Genomic DNA, 25,716 nt, shown 5'->3' with positions numbered 1-25,716 from the left:
TGAAGTTAAAGTGGTCATGCCCCTTATAAGGTATGCCATGTTGCATGAATATACTACAATCCATGCATCTACTCTGCTGAAAAGACTCAGGGTACTTCTCATCTTGGAGCTGGTGCAAACAGGCTCCAGAAAATTCTCCTGCGTGGTTTAATCATACATGTGGCAAATCTGCTGGATATGTAGTTTGGCTCTAGCAGTTACTGTCCAAAAATTCCCAATGTGCTATAACCACACAACACACACACACACACACACACACTCCTATCCCTAATTTATTTATTTGTTGGCTTGTTTTTTGGTATGGGTATTGTCTCTGAGTTATTTTGCTCAAAGTTAACAAAAATGTTAACCATTTGAGCCATAGCTCTATTTCCAGCTTTTTTATTTTTAATTGTTTGTTATTATAAAGGTGATGTACAGAGGGGTTACAGTTACATAAGTCAGGTAAAGAGTACATTTCTTTTTGAACAATGTCACTCCTTCTCTCAATCTCTCCCAGTTTTCCCTCCCATCCCCATCCACAAGTTGTATAGTTCATTTTTCCACATAGTGTCTAGTGAGTACCACTTCTCTATTTGTTCACCCTTTGTCCCTCCATTTCTGTGCCCCATCTTACTCTCCCAAAAACCTACGAATGCACAAATAGACAAAAATAAAATGAAAACAACAAAGAAAAAAAATCTCGTCTTCAGTTCCTGGAGTTCACTTTGATAAATAGTATTTTGTATGATCAGATGCACATAGGAATTGTGTCCTTTGCTTCCAGCTTTTTCCCAGGGACTTTCCTGCCTGGGCTGGCTTCAAAGCTCTACTCTTAGATCTCAGCTTCCTAAGTAGCTACGATTTTTTTTTGGGGGGGGGGTCCGGTTGTGGGGCCTGAACTCTGGGCCTGGGCGCTGTCCCTCAGCTCTTCAGCTCAAGGCTAGTGCTCTACCACTTGAGCCACAGTGCCACTTCCGGCTTTTTTCTTTTTGCTTATGTGGTGCTGAGGAATCGAACCCAGGGCCTCAGGCATGCAAGGCAAGCGCTCTACCACTGAGCCACCTTCCCAGCCCCAGTAGCTACGATTATAGGCATGAGTCACCCACACCAAGCCCCCCACTCCATATTTTAAGGGACAGAGAAAAGTGGCTATATCCAGGGTCAGAGGAGAGTTAGAAAGTCAGTACAATGTGAAGTCGAGGGGGTTGGGGAGGAGAGCTGCCTTTCTTAAAGACCAAGTGCCCCAATCCCCAGATCCCAATGCCCAGGAAAGCTCTCCACAGTTAGACATTGTCTTAGGTACAAGTCCACGAGTACAATGGCTTCCCTTTCTATTGGGAATAAAAACCAAAGTCCTCCCACTGTTCTACTAGGCCTTCAGTTGGCCTATGCTCCCCATGGCCTCTCTGATCTCATTGCCTCTGCTCTCAATCCCCTAGATCATCTGACCACACCAAGCACCCACCCACCTTTTGGCCTCTACTTTCTCTCTGCTTGGAAAGCTCTTCCCCAAAGCCCTCTTATCCCTCCCTCCCTTCTTTCTAGCCTTTGCTCAAGGACACCTTAGAAAACCTCCTCCCACCCCTGCCCCTGAGTGCAGGTCAGGGTCCTTCCCTGACCATCCCCACCCCCATGCCAGTTCATGCTTTTGAACTGACTCAAAAGCTCCAAGTCTCTGAGGACAGGCCACTGAGAACAGGCAATTCCATTCATTGATTGTTTCTGTGCTTCTACCCCTAACACCAGGAAGGCTCTGAAGGGCAGATCTGGGGGAGGAGCACACACCGCTCTTGCTCACTCCATAGATGGCTCTGGAAGCTGCTCTGCTGGTCTGGGCTGGACCTTTACTCCTGGTCACTCCAGGATGAGCTGCTTGGTGGCAAGGCTCACTGCTCACTGTACCTTTGTACCCAGCTCAGGACTTCTGTCCAAGGGCCACCAACCGACGTCAGAGCCTTAAGGGAGAAGGAACTATCCTGCCTCTCCTCTGGTTTCACATATAAATCTCAGACTATGGCTCTGGAGACAGGGTGACAAAGCAGTGTTTCAATGGTTGAGAAGACCCTTCCTGGGTAGGCAAGAACCATTTATGCCCACAGGTGAGGGCATCTGAATTCAAGTCACCCAAACAGTCCCTCTAAAGTCACCTGACTGGGACACAGAGGGGCAGCATTTTTGGCCTGTGGCATCTCATGTCTCTAGCATTTGACACAGTGTCAGCATAGCAAGAGAGGGATCTCACACTACTGTGGGTCTCCTGCTCCCCAAGACAGCCCCACAGAGCTGTGGACAGGACAGCAGGTGGTCTTGCTAAGTACTTCCTAGATGCCTGTGGGGTTTTATTGAGAGATGCTCACCCGAGAAGCTGGCGAAGAGCCGACAGAACTGTGAGAACCTGTTCCGGTGCAGCCATTGCTGGGCATCCTGGATGGAGGCGGATGGGAGCAAGTGCTGCGGGAAAGAGATGAGGCCTTGAGAAGCGGCCTGCAGCCGCGGGGAACCGCCAGCCCCAGAGCCCGGCACACACTTACATCACTGCCCATGGGAAGGGCCTCCACTGCGTGGGTTGGTGAACTGTTGCTGTAACAGAAGATGGACAGGCGATGAGGGGGGAGAGTTTCTGGGGACAGTCAGGGATCCTACATCTTGTCAGGTGTGAGACTTGTTTTAAACGAAATGAGTTGAGAGCTTATAATGAGCAGTAGACACTGTCCATTCCCTCAAAATTCACAGCAAACACACCAGTGTAGACACAGTTTCTGGTATGTGACATGGTCCTAGCCAACAACTACTATACCCCCAGCACTTAGCAGCAACCACATGGATGTAACCCCTGCTGGTGAGCAGATCACTTCCCACTGTGAGTTTCCATCCCAAGCCCCAGTCCAAGGGAAGGTGGGCTGACTTCGGGCCCCAAGTCCTTCTCCTCTCCATAGCTCAAGGCCTGAATAGCTGCAATCAAACCAAAGTTATCAGCAAACCTTTCCTGAAAACAGGAGGGCCATGGGGAATACACTGGGTATCTACAGGTTGGCGTCAGACAATACCATCTGGGTTTTGCCAATAGGGAAAGGAAACACATGACATTCCTTAAGCACTAACTCAGGAAGGACAAGACCTGTGCACTTGCTCTTTTAAGATAAAGATCTTCTAGCCAGGGGCTGATGGCTCATGCCTGAAATCCTAGTTACTCAGGAGGCTGAGTTCTGAGGATCACAGTTTGAAGTCAGCTAGAGCAGAAAGATCTGTGAGACTCTCATTTCCAATGAACCAGCAAAAGCCAGAAATGGAGCTATGGCTCAAATGGAAAAGTGCCAGCCCTGAGTTGAAAAAGCCAAATAAGAGGAGGAGGCCTTGATCTTGTGTACCTCAAGCCCCAGTACCAGTACAAACGGGAAGGGGCAGGCAAAGGCAGGGAGAGAGAAAGAAAGATCCTTTCCAAAATGGCTCTACTAGATAGAGGAGGTGAATTTTTACACAATAGTGGGAACATAGCTACTGCCATTATAGAGTATATTTAAACATGATAGAAATGGTAAATGTTATGTTTTGTAGATACCATAAAAAAAAAAAAAGATGATTTTTGTCCCAGCCATCAACAACACTGGCTGTCCTTCAATTCTCTACAGCATACAGATATTGTAGGCTCATTCTTCTTGATCCTGTGGGATCCTATTCCCAGTTTCAGAGAGATTTAAAAAATCACCCCCCAAAAAGGTGGACATTTAAGACTAAGTTTGAGCTGGATGCTTGGGCGCATGCCTTATAATCTCAACAGTCTAGAAGCTGAGGCAAATGAACTATGAGTTTGAGGCCAGCCTGGGTTATATACAGTGAGAGTCTGGGTCAAAAACAAAATAAAGCCAACAAAAACAGTAGGTTTACTGGATATAAATATGATCCTTTTCCTATTTCTCTTTCACTTTCCTGGGAAGACTTTATCTTGGTAAAATCAAGTTCATGGGCAACCTTGCTTATTCACTCATGAGAAAATTCTCTACTCCACCAGGACAAGAAAGCCAAAATCCACTCAGCTTCTGTGCTTACTTGTTAAAGGCACTTGGCCAGAATTTCTCTCGGCCACCCCAAGAACCCCAAGAACCTCAGTTTTGTCATGGGCCTAGGAGGCTGAGGCAAGAAGATCTCTGGTTCAAGGCCAGGCTGGGCTACAGTGAGAACCTGTCATCAAAAAAAAAAAAAAAAAATCAAGGACTAGCCCAGTAGCTTAGGGGTAGCACTTGTCCAACAGGACCCCAGACTCGATCCCTAGAGTGTGGGGGTTAAATATGGCTGCAACTGTCACACTGAAACCCACATAGTTGCCAGATGCTGTATGAAGATCAAGAAAAGGACCTACACAAGGACCCCAAAAGAACGGTGGTTGGACATACCCTTCGCCAAGACCAAAGCTGTTGGGAGAACCATTGTAGCTTGGGGACGGGGCACTGTTCGCCTGGTAGGCCACATCTGGCCACGGAGAGCACTGTGGGAGGAGAGACAAGACAATGTGACAAATTGGCAGTAGTCCTCAGGATGAGCTAGAGGATGCAGAAGCTCTGGTCTTTGCTCCTCAGGTCCCAAGAAGCAAGCATTTACTGAGTTTCCGCAATGAACCACAACTAGAAGGGTTAATAAAGTCACAAGAAGGGAAACCCAATATTGCAGAGATCTAAAGAAGGTATCCTGGTGCAGGTAAATGGTGAAAAGAGTCTATTTTCTTGAGTTTCCGGGTAGTCAAACAAAAAAGGGAAACAAACGCAATCTTGTGATTCCTGAGATGACAAGCGAAGAAGAAAATCAAAAAAATCAAAACAGGCCCATTGCTCATAGATTTTCCTAGCACAGAAAAATGTATGTAAATGACTGTTATAGAGAGAATAGGCAATTTCTGAAGACAAAACATAAACAGTAAAATTCAGTGCTAAAAAATAACAAAAAAAAATCAAACTTCATATAGGGGCACTTGTCAGGTAGGAGTTACGCTTGCAGTTTATCAAGAGCAGCTCCTTCCAGCATGTGTGTGTGTGTGTGTATGTGCATGTGTGTGTGTGTGCATCCTGCTGGGCTTCTGGAGACAGAGAAACACACGTTCTGTAAACTTCAAGGAACTTCCAGTTTGGAAGTAAAAAATGAGACATTCAGGAGTTACCCAAAGAGCCCAGACCCGCAGGCCTTGCCTGCTACGGGAGGTAAGCGCTCCAGAGCTGTACTTCTTCCCTTCCATGCTGGAGAGGGCAGATCTGAAACTTTCCAAGCTTGGTAAATATTTAACTGCTGTAGGTTTGGGCTGGAATTTGTTGATGCTAAATCCTCTGGCCCCAGGAACGCTGATGAGCTGATAGAAGGGGGACCCACACCTCTCAAGGTCATGGCCGAGGGCTTTCCACCAAATACAAGGCTCTGTGATGATGGCTGTGCAGCTGGGTGGTGGCATGAAGCTCACCAGCACTAGAGCCAGCAAAAGAGCTGAGAAGCAAAGGCTCAGCCAGGAAGAGGAACATGTCACTAGGCAGAGGACACCCCCAGCAATGGCACCAGCACAGCAGGGACCAGCCATGGGAAGAAATGGAGTCCTAACCCATGGTGGATTCTGCTGCTCTGCTGGCTCGAGAGCAGGGCTCTTCCTATGTCAGGCCACTTGTCCACCATTACAATTACCTTCAGGCAGAAAAATGCCAATACACTGAAGGGCACTGTGTTAGTTTTTATGCTGTCTTATTTTATTATAAACACTCATGTGCACGTGGCTTTTACATACATGGGCATGCCTGCATGTGCACAACCAATGCCCAGCCATCTTCTTCTTGGACAGTCTATGCCTAACATTATTCTAAACTCAGCCTCAATTCTCAGAGCCAGCACAGGTCTTGCCCACATCTTCTAAGTCCAATTATTCGATGCACAAAATACCAACACCACTTAGGTAACCCATTGCAGGATACAGTATGGAATTATTGTTTAAAGAAAACAGAGCCCAGCAGAAGTGGGGAAGCCAACTGTGACCCAGAACAAGAGAAATAAGAGGTCTGTGACAGCAAGCACCTCATCAGTACCCCTGGACCTGAGAATGGCTGCAGCAGACAGCCAAGGTGTTGGGCATCAGAGAAAATGAACATCAAGATCCACCCCAGCAGCAAAATCTCAGGAGTGAGATTGAGAGTGTCACTCACTAGCAGAGCAGCTGCCTAATCTACATGAGGCTCTGGATTGGTTCTTTGTCACATATGTGCACGTGTGCACGCATGCACGCACACACGCACACACACACATATTTTAAAAGCCTTCACTTACACCCTGCCACCCAGGCCTCCTCCCACTCCAAAAAGGGGCCCTCTGCACATATAGTTGTCTTGTATGGATCTTCACAGTCAGTTATTCCTGGCACCACTTGAACACTAGCAAACCGTTCATGAAGGGATTGAAAACAGATACCCCAGAAGCTCTTTAATGCAAAAGCACAGGACCGAGGGGTACATGTGTGCGCACTATGGCACACAAACGCAGGAGAATGACAAAGTGTGTATATCTGCCCTTTGTGCAGAGAAAGTAAGGCAGATTGCATCTGCCTGGAACCAGAGGCACCTGGAGGGAAGGAGGGAGAAATGGGAGAATACTTCTGCTTGTACACTCTGGAAATCTGAACCATGTGAAATGAATATTTTCAAAATAATGCAAGTGTTCAAATTTTGAGAAAGGAGCATACACAGTGAAGGGCAGTGGAGAGCGCAGAGTGACATCTGAACTGCCTCTAAGTCTTAAGTGGGCAGGAAGCCACACACACAGGGTGCACACTGAAAAGGAGACATTGACCCATTTACCCACCTGGGTGACCTTCCAAGACTGTACAGCCAGCACCCCACCTGGCCCTGCTGGGCTGGCGGCTCAGCCCCGTCCCTGTGCTCACCTCTGTGAGGATGGTGGTTTCATAGGATGGCTGGTATTTCTCCTTCTCTTGAGCAGTTCTTTTCTCCATCTTCTCCCGGTCAGTCTTCTGTTTCCGGTCAGCTCCCTTTGGCTATAAGCACACAGCACAGGGTCCACTTAGTCCATAAAAATCCAGGGTGGCTACTGGAGGAAGACCCCAGGCCTACAGGCTCCCTGCCTTGCCCTGAAACCCCAAAGCAGAGGCGGGATGGTCCAGATGGGGCAGCACCATTTCCATACACTAGCATGTGTCTATGCTTTCTCAACAGAGGGAACTCAGAACCTGGCCCTTGGGGGCTCATTGGGAAGTATCTGGAAAAGGTTGCTACTGATGGCCACTTACTCATGGATAGGGGCTGTGGGACAAACCATAATGTACTTGTTCCTAGGGCAGCCACTGGACAGCAAAAGGAAAAAACAGTTGGACTTCTGGTCAAGGGTTCATGTTCTCTGAAATGCTGGCCATTTGCTGAAGACCTCTTTTATTGTTCGGTGTTTTTGTTTTTTGAGACAGCCATGCTATGCAGCTCAAGCAGGCCCATAACTCATTGTGTAGTCAAGACTAGCATCAAATTTCAAATTCTCCTGCATCAGGTTATGATCTCAACCACCAATGTTGAGATCACAGGCCTAAGCCACTGCACACAGCTGGTGAAGACTCCTTTAGCTCCAACTCTGAGGAGGTATACCTATTCCCCAGCTCCCATTCCACATACAGAACAAGGGAAAGGGACCTCAGGGGGAAGACCCCAGGTGACTAAGTTACAATAGAAGGCCCCAGTCCTGGATGCCTGGCCCCAGCCTCCTGAGTGCCCAGCCCCAGGCCTCACAGACACTATTATTCCCTCTTTACCAATTGGGGGCTGAGGGCTGATCTACTAAGCACATGTGATTCACAGGAAACACAAAGGATTAGCATAGGCTCTGTGGCTCCTTGAAGGGGAGATGGAGTTCATTTCCTCTGGTGACAGCTTTTGGTTTCCAGCTCAAAGGTTTTTAGGGAGATGATCCCTTGTGGTAATACCTGTGGAAGGTAGGGGTACATGGGTAGATACGGAACAGACCAGTGGCAGTGAACAGTGTGACAGCCAGACATGGTTCCAAGGAAGCTGCCAGGAGCCTAGGTTTGCAACCACACCTGGTCTCCCTGCTCTACCTCCAAGCTCCTGGCCCTCAGGTGGCCCTGCCTCCCTGCCCTGAAACCCATGCTAAAAGGGTTATAGTCAGATAAGGGCCAAGCCTGCATATGGGGGCACAGCTCTTGTCCTCATGAAGCCTTTGTGAACCTGGGTGGTCAGAGCAGAGCTGGCCTCTTCTTTCAAGGACTCTGGCACCTCATACAGAGCTATACAGGGTGTGGTGCCACCCCATCGGAGCTCTCAGTAACTCAGAGGGGTGACTGGGACAGAAGAGAAGGGGGATACTTTGGGTCAGCTTGATCTGGTGCAAAAACACCTCTGTCATCTGCTTTTATGAGTAGGGGCAAATGGGTGAACGCACACCTCCTAGGACATCCTGAAAGGCCAATTCTGGGAAATCAGGGGCTGCTCCTCCCCAAAGGGTATACCAATGCTTTCTTTGGGGGCATTCAGATAAGGCAACTTCCCACCTGGGAGCAGGGCCCTCATGGTCAAGATTCTGGCATGGAGAAAGGGAGCTAGAGGCAACTGGGGGAAAGAAGGGGTACTCCACGGGGCAAAGACCCTCCCCTCTCTTCTAATATCCAGCACAATGTCTCATTCCCACGGCACACCGGAGAATGATGGACTAAAACTGATGTCTAAGCAAGGAAGGGAGCTGCTGCACTGGAAGACTTAGGGTGATTTCTCTGGGTGACTGGACTAACTCTGAGCCACAAATAGGAAAGTGATTCTGATTATCTGAGCAGCTCCATGTAATCACAGGACTCTGAAAAATGGAGAGAAGGAGCAAGGGTCAGGACAGTGCCAGAAGGATGAGGAAGAACTTTCTGCTTTGAAGACAGGGGGAAGGGCCAAGGAATGGAACATCACTAGAGGCTGGAAAAGGCAAGATGAACTCAGAACCTCCAAACTGGGGACCAGTGACATCACTATCTAGTGAGACACATTGTCAGATAATCAATGTTTAGAGTTTGGGGGAAGGGGGGAGGTTTAGTTGATATTTGAGACAAAATTTCACTATAATGCCCAGGTTGGTGTAAAGTCCTGGGCTCAAGTAATTACTTAATCATGTGCACAGGTTTGTTTGTGCTGGTACTGGCTTTTGAACTCAGAGCCTGGGCACTAACCCTTCAATTTTTTCTGCTCAAGGTTGACACACTCTATCACTTGAGTCACACCTCTACTTTTGGCAGTTCCTTTTTCCATTTTGGTAGTTAATTGGAGATAAGATCTTACAGAATTTCCTGCCCAGGGTGGATTTGAACCAACCATAATATCAGATCGCAGCTTCATGAGTAGCTAGGATCACAAGTATGAGTCACTGGTACCAATCCTATCCCTGTTTGTACTTTTAAGGAAGCAAATATAGCAGGGAAGTCCAGCTTCCCTGACCCCTTCCCCCCTTCCTTTCTGATCTCTCTTCCTTTCTGATCTTTTACATCCCAGGTTTTAAAGGGCAAAAAAGACATGCAAATATTCTTCCCAGTCCTCTCTCTCTCTCTCTCTCTCTCTCTCTCTCTCTCTCTCTCTCTCTCTCTCTCGTCTCTCTCCACCCAGGGCCAGCATTGGTGAGGGACCAGGGTGGCCTAGTTCAGAGTACTGCCAGGCCCATGGAGTCCTCTGTCCACAATCCTCAGGAATCAGATCTCTCATTGCAGGATCCTTAGAGCAGACACCATTCTTGCTTCCTCCCCCAAAGCTGCTGAGATGGTGCCTTGCCCAAACCCCTGCTAGGGCTCAGAATACCAGACCCCAAGCCCACACAGTTTATGGTTTGTCTCCCTGTGGATGTTTGTTTATATTTGCAATCATCCCTGCACAGGTCCACCAACACAGCCCAGTGGTCTCTCTAATGCTCCTGTCTGAAATGACCTGCTATTGTCTTCCCAGCCGCCACAGGCAGAATTTTTCAGTGGGTTTCAAACTGACCTAGGCTACCCAATGGGCCTTGGGGCTGTCATTCAAGACAATTCCTGTGGAGGTGGCTCTACCTCCCACTCTGCAAGCATCTGCTGGAGACACCCAGATAAACAAGGCAGGTTAGACCTGCAGAGAACAGGGCTGGCTGCAGGCACCCGGCAGCCCTATGTGAGGAGAATGACATATCCCCCCCAAGGGCACATGGGAAAGAGCTGGAATGTTGCCTACCATTTTCAGGAACTAACCAGAGATAAAAGGCATAGACAAGAGGTACAAGACAGGAAGCAGGAAAGGACAGACATAAGGAACCTCTGAGAATGTTTCTTTGATTAATAGACTCGGGAGTGTTGAGAAGCTTTCATTTTGGTTTTTTGGTGTGTTTTTTTGTTTGTTTGTTTTTCGTTTAAGGTGCTGTGTTTTTAGCTGGCCTCTCTGAGCAAGGGCATGGGGCAACCTCCTCGTGGCATCACTGCAGGCAGATGTGGTTGACGGCCCGGCAAGGAGGGTCTCACCTTGAACACCTTGATCTGGCAGCTGGCTGAGTGCAAATGCTCCGTGTACTCTCCATTCTCGTTCTGCTTAAACGTGTCGATCTGTACTCGAAAAGGCACTCCCTTCTCGCCCCCGTGCTTCCTTGGGGTGAACTCTGTGCTGATACAGTGCACCTGGGAGGGGAGCATTTTGTGGGTAGTCAGATGTGTGCCCCACTCCCTGGTTCCTCTCCACATAGAGGTGTCCCTCCCTTCTTCCACCTCCCTGCTGTTCCTCACACGTGGCCCACTCCATCACACCAAGGGCCTCCCTGGTCTTCTCCCTGCAAAAGACACCTTCTCCCATCTCTGACCCTTTGGTTCAGGGGGCTCAGCCTGACCATCTAGATATGTTCTCAGCATTGATCCAGGCCATTGACCTCAGTAGCCCCGCCCTCACCTCTCACCCAGGGTCTCTTCCTTTGGCAGACCCCATAGACTTGACTGCAGGTAACCCAGCACAACCCTAACCACTCTGCCATCCTGGCATCCTTAGGCAAGGCTGGTGCAGGACCAAAATGCTCAGACCAGCTCTATCTCTGTTAAGTGCTTGCTTCATAGAAGGTGTGATGCGGATACATTACTATATACTACAATGAATTAAAACATAGTAATTGTTTTGGTCGATCATGGGGCCTGAACTCTGGACCTGGGCGCTGTCCCTCAGCTCTTCAGCTCAAGGCTAGCACTCTACCACTTGAGCCACAGCACCACTTCCAGCTTTTTCTGCTTATGTGGTACTGAGGAATCGAACCCAGGGCCTCATGCATGCAAGGCAAGCACTCTACCACTCAGCCACCTTTCCAGTCCCATTATAATAATTTTTATACAGTAAAAAATTATAAGACAATGCGTGGCTCAAGGGGTAAAGCACTTGCCTAGCCAGTGCAAGGTTCTGAGTTCAAATACCAATACCAACACAACAACAAACTTTTAAAAAAGGAATTTGAGTGAATTCCATAGAATGGGTATTGGGTTGGTGGCTTCGGTATTACAATCAGAAACTCAAAATAGGGGTAGGAGGAACTTGCTCAAGAGTACACAGTGAAAGCTAAGCACTGGTGGCACACACCTAGCTACTCAGGAGGCTGAGATGTGAGGATAGAAGTTCAAAGCCAGCCAGGGCAGAAAATCTATAAGATTATATTCAATTAGTAGCACAAACCCAGGAGTAGAGCTGTGTGTGGTTCAAGTGGTAGAACACCAGCCTTGAGTGGAAAAGCTAAGCAAGGATGGGAAGCCCTGAGTTCAAGCCTCAGTATCCACACACACACACACAAAAAAAAAGTGTGACTCAAAGAGAGAGCCAGAATGCAGCCCAGAGCCATACTACAAGGCCACAGCCATACCCTTGACCACCCAACCTCATGGAGCCTGTTAACAATGGGAGATAACAGTAGATATGCATAATGAACTATCATTCAATGAATAACAACTATCATGGGGAAAATGTCTACTTTCTAATTATTTATGCTGATCTGGAGAAAGTTCATAAATTCTCTATGTAAGCTAAATCCAAACAGAATATTACAGCATTCTAAGTTCTTTCCCAGCTAGCTGGAGACTGAGCAGTTAACACTCCTCTTCTCTCCCTCAGCAACCTTCCCTTCAAGAGAGAACAGGAGACCATCCAGACTCCCTTCAAGGGAGAATAGACCATTCAGACCCTTCAGGATGGGTTGGTTTTGCGAAGCTGCAAGCTGGCCTCCAAAGCTCACTCACTCACTCACCTGAATGAAAGCAGATGCTCTCTTTGCAGGGTCCCATAAAAACTCCACTGCATTCAGTTGGGTCGGGCTGGCCCTGGGGTCCAAGATACCAACAGACAGTGGAATATCTGTGTACACACACATACACACACAAAGATGCAATTGTCAGCCTCTCCCAGTACTCAGAGAAGGATCCTCCACAGAGGGCCAAATTCCTGCACAATTTGCAATGCCAAAAGCTCTGGAAGGTAAGTTTGGCAGAACTCCCCTGGCACACAGCCTGACTTGAACTGCCGTGAAGCTCTTTGTAGACTTTATCCTTTCTGTGTGAACAGTCATTTGATTTTGCTGCAGAAATATGGTACATGATTTCCTGTTGGAAGTGTTCCCTGCCACCAGGGGGGTAACACACCCCATTACCATTCTGGCTGATTCCTAAGGTGCATCTGATCTCAAGGGATTGCAATGAAACTCTGTAGTCTAGTACCCAAATCCCAAAATTCCACTTCCATTATCAAAATCCTGTCAAACTTGGTATTTTTCTACAGAGCCTTCATGGAATTCTTCTCTAACAAGAGGTCTTTATACTCTGTAGAAATTTGTTTTTCAAAGAAAAAGAGAGCTCCTTGAAGGCAGGACTTGAAAGTCATCTGAAGATGACAGTTAGTCAGAACCCCAACATTTCTTTTCTTTCTTTTTCTTTCCTTCTTTCCTTTCTTCCTTCCTTCCTTCAATTTTCTGACACAAGGTCAGAAATTCTAGGTAGCCCAGGCTACCTACCCCTTGAATCCCTGGGCCACCTGCTTCATGCCTCTTAAGAGAGCTGGGAATATGGACATGTATCACTGTGTCCAGCTTCATATGATGTCTACCATATGGCATCTACAAAGAGCTCCATAAAGGCTGCTGCCTCAGGCTGGGCTTGGCCAGGGAGACTCACCAATGTCCAGAATTCTGTCCCCCGGCCTGCTCCACCGCCAGCCTTCCAGCTGCTGGTGTTCTGTGTACTGCAGTCGGCGGTCATGGAAAACCACACGGATGATACTCTGGAAGGGAGGTGTGGGGTACACATCTCAGTGGAGGGCCAGGGGACCTCACCTACCTTCAGCCAGGGGACCCCACCTATCTCAAGTTCCACCTCTGGGGATCTGATTCTATGTACTGCTTTCTCCTTAGAACCCACAAATTGGAAGAATAAAGAATGCCATCATTTTCAGGATTACAAAAAAGATTTGACACATATGTGATGGATGGACCCTTTTGTGCAGATAAGCAAATAAACTAAAGCTCAGAAAGGCTCAGTAAGTGGCGAAGCCAGGCTTGAACCTGCAACTGTCTATTTAGATCTGGTTTCATCAGCAAAGTTATTCTGGCCCTTGGTGCTGTGTAATCTCAGGACAGGAAGCTACAGAGGACCAGAGTTGTAGCTTAGGGATGAGTTAAAACCCACCTTTCCCTTTGAGGTCTTTCCCCACCTCCACCCACATCACCCCTCATCCAGGTAGATATAACAGGACCTGAGGCCCAGGGCCCAAGGCTGACCTTCACATATTTTGTGTTCAGATCTTGAAAGTCTCCCAGCTTCCGGTTCTCCAATAGTCGGATTTCATAGGATTGACCTGGAGAGGGTTAACGATACATATCCTGTTTCTGAGTGTCCAAATTTGGGGCTCATCTAGCTAGCAGCCTTCTCAACACCCTCTATGGCCACCCAGGCCTCAAAGCCATGATGAGTATTACAGAAACAAGTCTAGACTAATCCATCCCCCCAAACTGTCCATCCAGCTTGGTGGGGCCTATGTCACCCCAAGGAACATACCATGTGACCCCTCCCCCTCAGAGATAGTACCTTGACATTTACCAAAGAAAGAGATTCTAAAAGAAAAAATACAGTTAGCATTAAAAGGGACACATCTCCAATGGGGCACAGCCACTTAAATTCATGTTAGTAGTAATAACTAACCGTGCCATTCCTGAGAGCAGGTGTAAAGGAACCAAGACATTAAACATTGTCTCTAGTGGCAAAATGAGAAGCATTTTTCCCAGTTAAAAGAATTCCATGCATTTCAAAGGGTGTGGAGATTCTATTCAGTGACATATAACCAACATAAGCTGGCACAAGAATATAAATAGAGCTGGGTGCTCATGGCTCATGCAAACAGTGCCCAGGCCCTGACTTCAAGCCTCACGGACTTACCTGCCTGGCTGTCATTGAACCACAATCTTCAGATCTCACCTGCCTGAGTAGTTATAATTACAAGTGTGAGCCACTAGCTGCTGGCACCCTTTTTATTTTTAATAATTATAGACTTACAAGAAGATATAATTCAATCGTGGCATCTAATGTGATGATGGTACATTATCAACCTGAGGTCTGACACTAACACAAAACAATTCACAAAACTAGATCTTACTCAGATCTCCCTGGGTTCTGCCTCTATCTATCTATCTGTCTATCTGTCTGTCTGTCTGTCTGTCTGTCTGTCTCTCATACATATGCAGGTGTGTGAAATTTTAATCCATTTAAAGGCTGTTTCTTTTTTAAGTATAGACCATCATCTTATAGCAAATAGCAAAATAAGTTACCATTAGATAAAATAATCAATTTGTCAAGGTAGAAGAGGAAATACTGATGAGAGGATAGAAACTTCATTTGGATAGGAAGACTGAGTTCAATATGATGCCTATAGTTAACAACAGCATACTGTATTCTGAAGTTTGCTGACATGTGAGGCAACGTATGTATTAATGTGACTTTTTTTTTTTGTCAGTCTGAACTCAGTGCCTGGGCATTGTTCCTGAACCTCTTTGTGTTCAACCACTCTACCACTTGAGCTGTAACACCACTTCCTCCTTTTTCTGAGTAGTTTACAAACTACTTTTCTACCCTGGCTAGCTTGTGATGGTTATCCTGAGATCTCAGCCTCCTGAGTAGCTAGGTTTACAGGTGTAAGCCACCAGCACCCAACTATTAGTGTGACTTAATCATCACATATGTACACGTTTCAAACATAATTTTTTTTTTTGGGGGGGGGTCCAGTCGTGGGGCCTGAACTCTGGGCCTGCGCGCTGTCCCTCAGCTCTTCAGCTCAAGGTTAGTGTTCTACCACTTGAGCCACAGCGCCACTTCTGGCTTTTTTCTTTTTTCTTATGTGGTGTTGAGGAATCGAACCCAGGGCAAGCGTTCTTCCACTGAGCCAACTTCCCAGCCCTCAAACATAATGTTGTACATGACAAACATGTACAGCTTTAAGTGGTCAATGTTAAAAAGCAGCTTCTCATTATGTTATTTTAGCTCCCTATTATACACTTCATAGGAAAGGATTTTCTGAATCTGAAATCAACAGAAAAAAGGAAAATCTAGCCATAAAAAAGTAAAATTATACACATATATATAAAACAAAAACTCCTAACAATGAATTTAGAAACCTAATAACTAACATATTATTGCATAGCTTAAAAGGCAACTGACTAGGGCTGGGAATGTGGCTTAGTGGTAGATTTCTTGCCTAGCATGAATATAGCCCTGGGTTTGATTCCTCAGTACCACATAAGCAGAAAAAAGCCAGAAGTGGCGCTGTGGCTCAAGTGGTAGAGTGCTAGCCTTGAGCTGAAGAGCTGAGGAACAGCGCCCAGGCCCAGAGTTCAGGCCCCACGACTGGACCCAAAAAAAAAAAAAATTAAGAGTTCTGAGATGAGATGCTATTAAGGAATAATCCCTGTGAGCCCTAAATCCAATGAGAAGAATCTACTAGAAATACAGTGAAGGCAGAGGAAAGGAGGATGCTAAGTGACCATGGAGACAGAGACTATATCTTGAATGCCTGCAGCCAGCAGAAAGTAAACAAGGCACACCAGTTGTAGGTTTCCTACAGCAGTATCACCCTGCCTGTCTTTCCATGATTTTTCAGCTTCCTGGACTGTAAGAGAATCATTTTCTGTCATGATCAGTCAAGGCACGTGCAGTCATTTGTTAAAGCAGACATGGGAAACAAGCCAATGACTAATGAAATGGATAAAGAAAGGAAATTAAACCATTCAATCCAAATATCTGAGGAACAACAATTGCACGCTAAGGGCTATAGAGGTGAGCAGTGACTCAGCTGGTGTGGACATCAAAGAGCTCACCAGCACAATGGTGAACAGGATGGTGGCCAAGCCCAAACAGGCCCCCTCAGCCATGTCCGCTTCTGGGCTTTCATGGAGTTATCTTATGGTATGCCCAAGCAAATGCTTCTCCAATAGAAGACACAGCACTGCTCTGGGTTATGATGGGTGTCTTTCCCATCACAGGGAAGAGCAGCAAACCCCAAATCCATCCTGCCTCACCGGCCTGCTTGAAGAACATGATTCGTTAAAGGAACTTGCTGACTAATTCAACTCATCTAACTTTCTGCCAAAGGTAGATTTTCTAAGAGACATTTCCTGGCTCCTGAACCAAGAGTCCAGCACTCCCTGCAAGGACATACAACGCACCGTCCACACCCGAACTGGTTTTTCCAGTGTCCTCCACCTTCCCTGATGAAAATGTAGATGACACTGGCAGAGGCCCAAGGCCCAGATGGCCATTATGTGAATTTACAGGCACCTCTGGAGACCAATTAGCACTGACCCCAGGTTCTGTGGGGCAGCCTCAACTCAGGCCAAGTACCAGGGGTAGAGGGCAGGTAGAGGTTCCACTGAGGGGCCTCTCAGAGCAGAGGTATTCAGTACAGTCTCAGGCCAGGATCATGCCATCACAGAAGAGTCCCACTCTAGGGCCTCTCCCCTGTCACAGTGTACCTCCAGCCTGGCTCAAGGCTGCAGACAGAAATCCAGCCAGCCTGTCCCAAAACCAACAAATAGGGGAGAAGATGGAGCCCCCATCCCCATGGCATGGTGCTACCCAGTAGGCTCTCCTCCAGTCACACACTAGATCATGAAATCTGGACCCTGATCATGAAATGTGGACCCTGCTACCTAGTCAGAATGGATTCTGCACATGAGCAAGAACCATGGAACCCATAAAGTCATATGGAGACCCAGACTGTGTCTATTCTGCTCATCCCTGCACTGTCCAGAATACAAATGCTTCCATGTGATTTCCCATACTTTGCAGTGTTCTTCTAGGCAGAAACTATGGGATGTGTAAAGGTAAAACATACTCTTGTCCTCAAAGGGTTGGCAATTTTCTGGGCACTTCAAGTGGGGCCGGAAAGGGGCTAGGATAAAACAGACACTGAAAATTTCACTAGAAGATAAAAGAGACGCAAAGGTGGGTGCTATTCAGCCCTATCAGGAGGATGAACCTGAAGAGTGGACAGACTTTCAGTCATCAAGGGAAAGAATGAACAAGCCAGTATTCCTAAGCAAAACTGCAAGGCTTGGGTGGGAGGGAGGGGGGAGGCTGGGAAGGGAGGTGAAGGGTAAACAAAGGAGGAGGCTGCAATGCTTGGTAAGAAATGTATGCATTATCCTGCCCATGTAATTGTAACCCCTCTGTACAGTATGTTCTCAAATAAAATAAAATTAAATTAAAAAAAAAAAAAAAAACTGCAAGGCTTCTAGGAAACAGTAACTAAAAGCGTCATTCATGAACAACAAAGGTATTAGCAGGTAATATACACAGGTATTAACTCCCTAGACTCCCAGAACAAGTTAAAAGCAAGGTTTAGAATTCTTTTGGACAGGGAGAAGTAAAGGCCCAGAGCAGCTACCTGCTTAGGGCAAGATCACAAAAGCTAGTTAGACTGAGCTAGGCAGTTGTACGTGATTCCCTTTCAACTTCTTTCTGGAAGGCACCTGCTTGCATTTTGCCTTCAGGGACTTACAGCATAACTCCCTCCCCTGTTAAGATATTTGTTGCCTACAATCTAAACAATTCTTTGAGAAGGGAAAACATCACTAAAGGAGGCAAGAGTTAGAATTACAAAAATGTGCTATACTTACGAAAAGTTTATCTTAGAATTACACACACACACACACACACACACACACGCGCGCGCGCGCGCGCGCGCGCGCGCGCGCGCGCGCGCACACCAAATAAAATAACCTCCACCTAGTCGCCATCCATCTGGCAGGACATGGTTGAGCTCCTTTATGGACATTACTTTTCTGTCTACTCGATCTCAGTCTAAGCCCTTCCTTCTCTTCACAGCTCAAATACTCAATGCCCTTGAACTTGGTTCTCTGAACCCAGACAGGTCTTAAAAGTTTGACAGATTCATAATCACAACCTGCCATGTCAACTCATGATTAACTGTTCCCAAACTATTTACAATGCTCTTAACATGTTGTAAAGTTATGGTAACTAAACCCATGCCATTCTTTTTTGGTCGTTGTTGTTGGTGGTTGTGGGGCTTGAACTCTGGGCTTGGGTGCTATCCCCACGCTCTTTAGCTCAAGGCGAGTGCTCTACCACTTGAGCCACAGTGCCACTTCCAGTTTTCTAGTGGTTTATTGGAGATAAGAGTCTCATGGAGTTTCCTGCCCGGTCTAGCTTTGAACCACAATCCTCAGATCTCAGCCTCCTGAGTAGCTAGGATTACAGGCATGAGCCACCGGCTCCCAGCCTATGCCATTCTTGTAATGAAAACAGAACCACAAAAATCAGACTAAGTAGCCCAGACTAGATCTACATATGTAAAAACAGGATAAAGGATAATGTAGGACATGAGTTATCCATGTGGAAAAATAAATCCCTACCTCACACTATATTGGAAAATCAATTGAATGAAAAATAAATCCCTAACTATATTATATTGAGAAATCAATTGAGTTATGAAGACAAAATCCTGAACTTTTCATTCATATACATATATAGCTATACAAAAATTCATACACATACACACACATATCATATATGAGCCTGCTACTAGTGGTTCCTGCTTGTAATCCTAGCTACTCTGAAGGATGAGATGTGAGGACCATAGAAAAAACCCGGGGTGGGAAGGTGGCTCAGTGGTAGAGTGCTTGCCTTGCATGCATGAGGCCCTGGGTTTGATTCCTCAGCACCACATAAGCAGAAAAAGCCAGAAGTGGTGCTGTGGTAGATTTGCTAGCCTTGAGCTGAAGAGCTGAGGGACAGCGCCCAGGTCCAGAGTTCAGGTCCCATGACCAACCAAAAAAAAAAAAAAATGCCAGCCCTGGCAGGAAAGAATGTGAAACTCTTTATCTCCAATTAACTAGCAAAAAGGCAAAAGTAGAGCTGATTTAAATGGTAAAACTCCAGCCTTGAGTAAAAAAAAAAAAACAAACAAGAGCACAAGGCCTTGAGTTCAAGCCTTAATACTCGCAAAGGAGAAAGAAAGAGAAAGACAGAGAGGAAGAAAGGAAGCCAGGAAGAGAGAATAGAAAACTTCCAGAGGTGGAAGACACTTGAAGTAAACAAACTTACCATGATTACATCAAAGACAATCAAAATACTGCTAATTTTTATGGCTAAATTGGAACAGAGAAAAATTTCTGCACATGGAAATTACCAACATAAATTTCTCACTATTGGCTTTCTTCTGGGGCAAGAAGAGCAACCAATTTAGAAAGAGTTAACCACAGAAGCAAATTTAGCAAGTCTGAAAATCATACGTTGAGTATATGGGTGTTTTATCTTTTGAGTTTGAAATTAAATCCTACAATCTTCCCCTCACACGTGTACACACACTCATGCATGTACATACACGTGTGTGCACACACACAGTAGAGAAGCAGTTGGATTGATGGCCATCCTAATGTATACTGGTTCTGCCTTCTGACTGTCCAGCTCTGAAGGTACTGGGGCTCAAAGGGTTGGCAGTCCCTGTACCACACCCCCCACTTGTTCTAGCTACATGCTAAGTACAGGCATAATAGTGACCATGCTCTTTCACGGAGCACTGCATTTAGCTGCATGGAATTTTACTCATTAGAAAGGGATATTGTACTATTTGTAAAGAAATGGAAAGACCTGGAAAATATTATGTTAAGAGAAGTTAAGTCAGGTCAGAGAGACAAAGAATGCCTGTTTTTTCTTATATGTGGAAGCTAGATTTTACTTATAAACTTGTAAGTAAATGCATTGGGTGGTATATAAGTATATACAAATGTATTAACTGAAATGTGGTAGATTCAAGAGAGAACTCAAGCTAGGCACCGGTCGCTCACTCCTGTAATGCTCGCTACTCCATAGGCTGAAATCTGAGGATTGCAGTTCAAAAGCCAGCACAGGCAGGAAAGGCTGTCAGACTCATCTCCAATTAACCACCAGAAAACAGGAAGTAGCACTCTGGCTCAAATGGTAAAGAGCTAGCTCACCTTGAGCTGAAGAGCTGAGGGACAGTGCTTAGGCCCAGAGTTCAAGCCCCATGACTGACAGAAGAGAGAGAGAGAACACAAATAGTGCAATTCCTTAGGAAGGCAAAGTCAAAGTTAAGCAAAATAAAACACCAGAAAGTGGGTACTTGAAAGTAGTAGGTGGGGGTCAAGGGTGGTCAAGAAGAGTGAGGGAAGGGGTAGGTTGGAAAGGATGGGTGAGAATATTGAAAAGGGTGAACTCGATCAAGATGCACTGTATTCATAAACTGCTTTGTCAAGTGGCAATTCCTTTGTACAACCACTTTCATCAAAAAGATGAAATCAAAGGAAGCATGTGTCTCAAGTGGTAGAGCACCATCTATGAGTTAAAAAGCTGTATGAGAGCACCAGGCCCAGTTCAAGGCCAGGTAAGGGCACAAAAGAGAAAAGGAGAGGGGAGGGAGAGGAGGAATACAATGTGGAGGGAGGGAAGGGGAGGCCTTTCTCCTGTGTTGTCTCATGCACAGCTTACCATCTGTATTGGGGTGTAAGCAAGTTCATGGCTTTGCATCAATGTCACCTCATTCCTTCTCTCTCCACCCACCTCCCACATAACCATGTATACATGTGCTTACAATCACACAGGCACACACTCACAAACATACACATTCACAAAGGCATATACACAATAGTACGCTCACACATACTATTCATACTCACATGCTTATACATATTCATTCATATTCATGCACACTTGCATGCCCACATGCGCGCGTGCACGCAACACACGCACACACACAGACGCCAATCATAATTCCCAATAAGGCACACATTCTTTCCCACTTTCCTTCATTTACTGTATTCTCCCTTCTGTCCATTCCTGCTCATCCCCCTCAGGGCTGACCTAGTATACAGCTGATGTACTGAATCCATGGTTCCATACCCACAGATTCAAGCAGCAGCAGAGATGGAATATTCATAGACACTCCTGTGAATTGAACGGGAACAGACTTTTTCCTCAGTTATTCTCTAACAACAATTTACATTATATTAGGCATTACAAGAGATCTTTTTAAAGATAGCCAGGCACCAAAAGCAAAGAAAAGTGAATGTGCTAATAAGTTGAAGTGATAAAGTGCAAATTATAGACCAGTTAAAAGAAGGAATGTCTGGCCAGGTTTCAGTAGCTCACACCTGTAATCCTAACTACTCAGGAGGCTGAGATCTGAGGATCATGATTGGAAGCTAGCCTAGACAGCAAAGTCCATGAGACTTTTATCTCCAATTAAACACCAGAGAGCCAGAAGTAGAGCTGTGGCCCAAGCGGGTAAGCAAAAGCTTGTACACAAAAGCTCAGGGACAGTTCTCAGGCCTTGAGTTCAAGCCCCAGGACACACACACACACACACACACACACACACACACACACACAGGAGGCATGTCTTTGCTATGGGAAGCATTACCGGGGGAAAAAATGAATCAAACATCCACAGTATTGAGATAAAGAGCATGAAATAAGATCTAGTTTTTGGTGTGTACTACTAATATATATAGTCCTCAACCAGAGTCTTGGAATCGTAGGCCCATAGACACTATAAATAAATCATGCCCCTCCCCCCAAAAAAAATACAGTTAAGCAGCATCAGTGTTCGTGTGAGTTCTGTAGCTGGCTTGAGAACTTGGGAAAGCTCCTAGGTTTGGAGTCTGGCTTCCATTCAGCCTACTGATTTCTGATCTCTAAAATGTGTGGGGCATTTGATACTGATGCATAGGGTTCTGGAAGGTAGCAGGCAGTCCCTGACAAGTAGATGAAGATTGCAGATGAGAGGGGGGAGGGGGTGGTTAGGCAACTCCCACCAATTTCAAAACTTTCAAAGGCATTTCTAAAACTAGTGGTAACAGAGCTTCACATTCTGAATGTCAACTAGACCTGTGCAGGTGGCTCCCAATTCAACTCCCTCAGCCACCTGTGGATGCGAGGAGCTGGGGCAGTCAGGCTCCACCCACCACCCCTAGCCCACCAGCACTGTGGAATGAGCCCTGGAGACCCTCTCTCTTACTTAACCCTCACCTGGATATGGGCTCAGCCTAACGCCACATCCCACCACCACCTCAGAATGGTGGCTTGGAGCCTATCCACAGGGATGGGTAGGAAAGCTTGCTCTACCTTCCTTAGACTTCAAGCCCTTTCCCACTCTGACCATTTGAGGACCAAAGATGGGGAGGGCCCTATGCCTAGGCCCTGCCAGGCACTCAACAAACCTCTTTTCTCAAGCAACCCAACAATATCCAAAACCTGGCCTAGGGGCAGTGGCAAAGTTTTCATATAAGGAGACAAACTATTTTGAATTCAAGGGATCATCAGATCTCACAATTGCTCTGCTACAGAAACTAGGAATCAAAACTAACACAAACCACCCAGGAGGGCACAGCTCTCTTCAGGCAAATTTTTTTCTTGACATCTAGTTTCCCTGGACCAGTCCCCCCGCAGCCTCAACTCTGTCTACAGTTAGAGCAGGTGACAGGTTGCTCATTAACGGTGGCCAAACTGACAGTAAATCCCCTAAAGCAACAAGACAGCTAGTTAGCCAAAGCAAGAACATAAAATCTTGCGCATTCTCACTAATGATTAAAGAAATGTCAAATGAAAAAAAACACAGTGCCTGATTCTCATCAGGTTGGGAAAATAGATATAAATAACAAGAACCCCTAAGACAAAGACATGGGGAAGAGGATCCTCTTCCACCTGTGCTAGGAAGGGGAGATCATCTTGGGTCCTGGCCTACTGGACATTTTGACAAAGTTTATCAATATTAAAAATGCACACAGCCTGAGAGCCAGTCACTCCGTCACCAGGACTACAGAATTGTCTATACAGATGCCTAAAGATATTTGCATAAGTTGGAAGCCTGCAATCCTAGCTACTCAACAGGCTGAGATGTGAGGATTGAGGTTGAAAGGCAGCCTCATCAGACAAATTTGAGAGACTCTTATTTTCAATTAACCATCAAAATGACAAAAGCAGAAGTATGGCTCAAGTGGTGGAGTGAAAAAGTGAATCAAGAGCTCTAGGCCCTGAGTTCTAGTCCAACTACGACTACAGCCTCAAAAAAAAAAAAAAAGAAAGAAAGAAAAGGAGGGAGGGAGGGAGGGGGGAGGGAAGGGAGGGGAGGGGAGGGCAGGGGAGGGGAGGGCAGGGGAGGGCAAGGAAGGGGAGGGAAGGGGAGGGGAGGGGAGGGGAGGGGAGGGGAGGGAAGGGAAGGGAAGGGAAGGAAGAGAGAGAGAGAGAAGAAAAAAACGAACAGCAATGTTACAGAAAACAGGGATAGGCTATGGTCCAGGGACAGCTACATACAGCTCTTCATTCTGGTCTGATCTTGGGCAAAACCTGCTATAAGACACAAAAAGGGCCCTGGGTTTGATTCCAGAACTACAAAAAAATAAATGTTATAGGAAATGTACTCATTACCTTACTCATGTAAATGTAACCCCTCTGTACCCTATCTTTACAATAAAAATGTTTTTAAATTTTTTTTAATAAAAATAAATATTTAAGGAATACTGTCAGGATTATTGGTTCTGCTGGGTGCTGGTAGCTCATGTCTGTAATCCTAGCTACTCAGAAAGCTGAGATCCAAAGGATTGTGGTTCAAAGCCAGCCTGGTCAGGAAATTCCATGGGACTCTTATCTCCAATAAACAACTAGGAAAGCAGATGTGGAGCTGTGGCTCAAAGTGGTAGAGGGCTAGCCTTGAGCAAAAGAACTCAGGAACAGTACATAGGCTGAGTTGAAGCCCCATGGCCAACAAAAATAAATAAATAAATAAATAAACAAAATTATTGGTCCTATTTTAATAGGACTATATGATGGTCCATAGCCACAGCCTCTAAGTTTTGATAGTAGGATTGTAGTTACATATAAGAATGCCCTAGGAAGTGGCACTGTGACTCAAGCGGTAGAGTACTCCTCTTGAGCTGAAGAGCGCAGGGGCAGCGCCCAGGCCCAGAGTTCAAGCCCCATGACCGACAAAAAAAAAACAAAAAACAGGATGCCCTTGTTCTTAGGAAATATATGCTAAACTATTTAAGAATAAAGCACCACATTAGTTGTCTGCAACTAGTTCTCCAATGATTCAAGGAGAAAAAAATACATAGAGATATCTACATGGTTACTATGGCACCTTTTCCCTACCAACAAATGCAGGTACACATAAAGATAAGCACATCTATATATAGATACATACAAGTACATACACAGAGCTATATTTATATTTCCATGCATTTGTTATGTGTAGAGAGAAGAGATAAAGCAAATAGGACAAAACATTAAGAAACTGGTGAGTCTAGTGAAGAATATAGTTAGTACATGATACAAACCTTTGAGATCTTCCAGTTTAAAAATTAAAATCTAAATTAAAAGTCAAAAAGAAATTTAAATTAGGTTTATAGTAAAAAAATTATATTGTAGACAAGAAATATTTTCTCTCACACACAGGAAAAGCAAATTACTTGGTAAAAAGTACAACACACTATGATTACTCTTTTGCTTGAAAATAATCTATACACATGGTGGAGAACTTGCCTAGTATTTGTAAGGCCCTGAGCTAGTTCCCTAGCACTACAAATAATAATATTAATAATTAAAATAAAATATACAAATACCTCAATATATGAGTCTTATATATGCATCTAACACTGACTAAATAAGAACCTTCCCCCTTTAAATTTTTTAATTTTTTATATATAATCCCAATGCTGGCTTTCAAAAAGTAGGAACATAAAAATTTTAAATGTATTACCTGTAAATTTGAAAAACATACAAAGAAAAGAGGGATAAGTACCTCTAACTCCCAAGATCATGACAGATATTTACAACAGCAGCAATTGCTATTGACTTTTCCAGGGTCAAGTTGGCACACAAAGCCAATAAGACAAGTGGGCATTGGAAGAACACAATCCTATTAAGAGAACACAGAGCAGGCAGGTGCATGGGGCCTCCAACTCCTGGTCTCACCAAGAGACTATCCTAAAGAACCTCCAGAACAATATAATTGTGTTGCTTTAGAGTTAAAGGAGAAATGAGCTGTGCCAGGCTCTGGTTCATGCCTATAAATCCTAGCTACTCAGGAGTCTGAGATCCAAGGATCCTGGTATAAAGCCAGCCCAGCTAGGAAAGTCCATGAGACTCTTGATTCCCAATTAATGACCAAAAATTCTAAAACGGAAGTGTGGCTCAAATGGCAGAGCTCCTACCTTATCGGC

The 25,716-nt window shown here is 45.6% G+C and overlaps 1 protein-coding gene across 1 annotated transcript in view; it reads right to left on the bottom strand.

Moving 5' to 3' along the window:
* Tfcp2l1 (transcription factor CP2 like 1) overlaps positions 1-25,716 on the bottom strand; it is a 61,274-nt gene that overhangs the window by 14,228 nt on the left and 21,330 nt on the right. Inside the window, exons 3-10 of the mRNA XM_042685168.1 lie at positions 13,750-13,826; positions 13,148-13,253; positions 12,229-12,335; positions 10,481-10,633; positions 6,887-6,997; positions 4,374-4,465; positions 2,514-2,562; positions 2,340-2,433 (exon numbers count right to left, since the gene is read on the bottom strand). Of these exons, the coding sequence (XP_042541102.1) occupies positions 2,340-2,433; positions 2,514-2,562; positions 4,374-4,465; positions 6,887-6,997; positions 10,481-10,633; positions 12,229-12,335; positions 13,148-13,253; positions 13,750-13,826 (789 nt within the window). The remainder of the gene's footprint in view (positions 1-2,339; positions 2,434-2,513; positions 2,563-4,373; positions 4,466-6,886; positions 6,998-10,480; positions 10,634-12,228; positions 12,336-13,147; positions 13,254-13,749; positions 13,827-25,716) is intronic.

The sequence above is a fragment of the Dipodomys spectabilis genome, unplaced genomic scaffold, assembly GCF_019054845.1.
Source record: "Dipodomys spectabilis isolate Male_0828 unplaced genomic scaffold, ASM1905484v1 ptg000094l, whole genome shotgun sequence".
Taxonomy (NCBI): Eukaryota; Metazoa; Chordata; class Mammalia; order Rodentia; family Heteromyidae; genus Dipodomys; species Dipodomys spectabilis.
The sequence above is the reverse complement of the archived record's forward strand: the minus strand, read 5'-3'. Positions and strand labels throughout refer to the sequence as shown.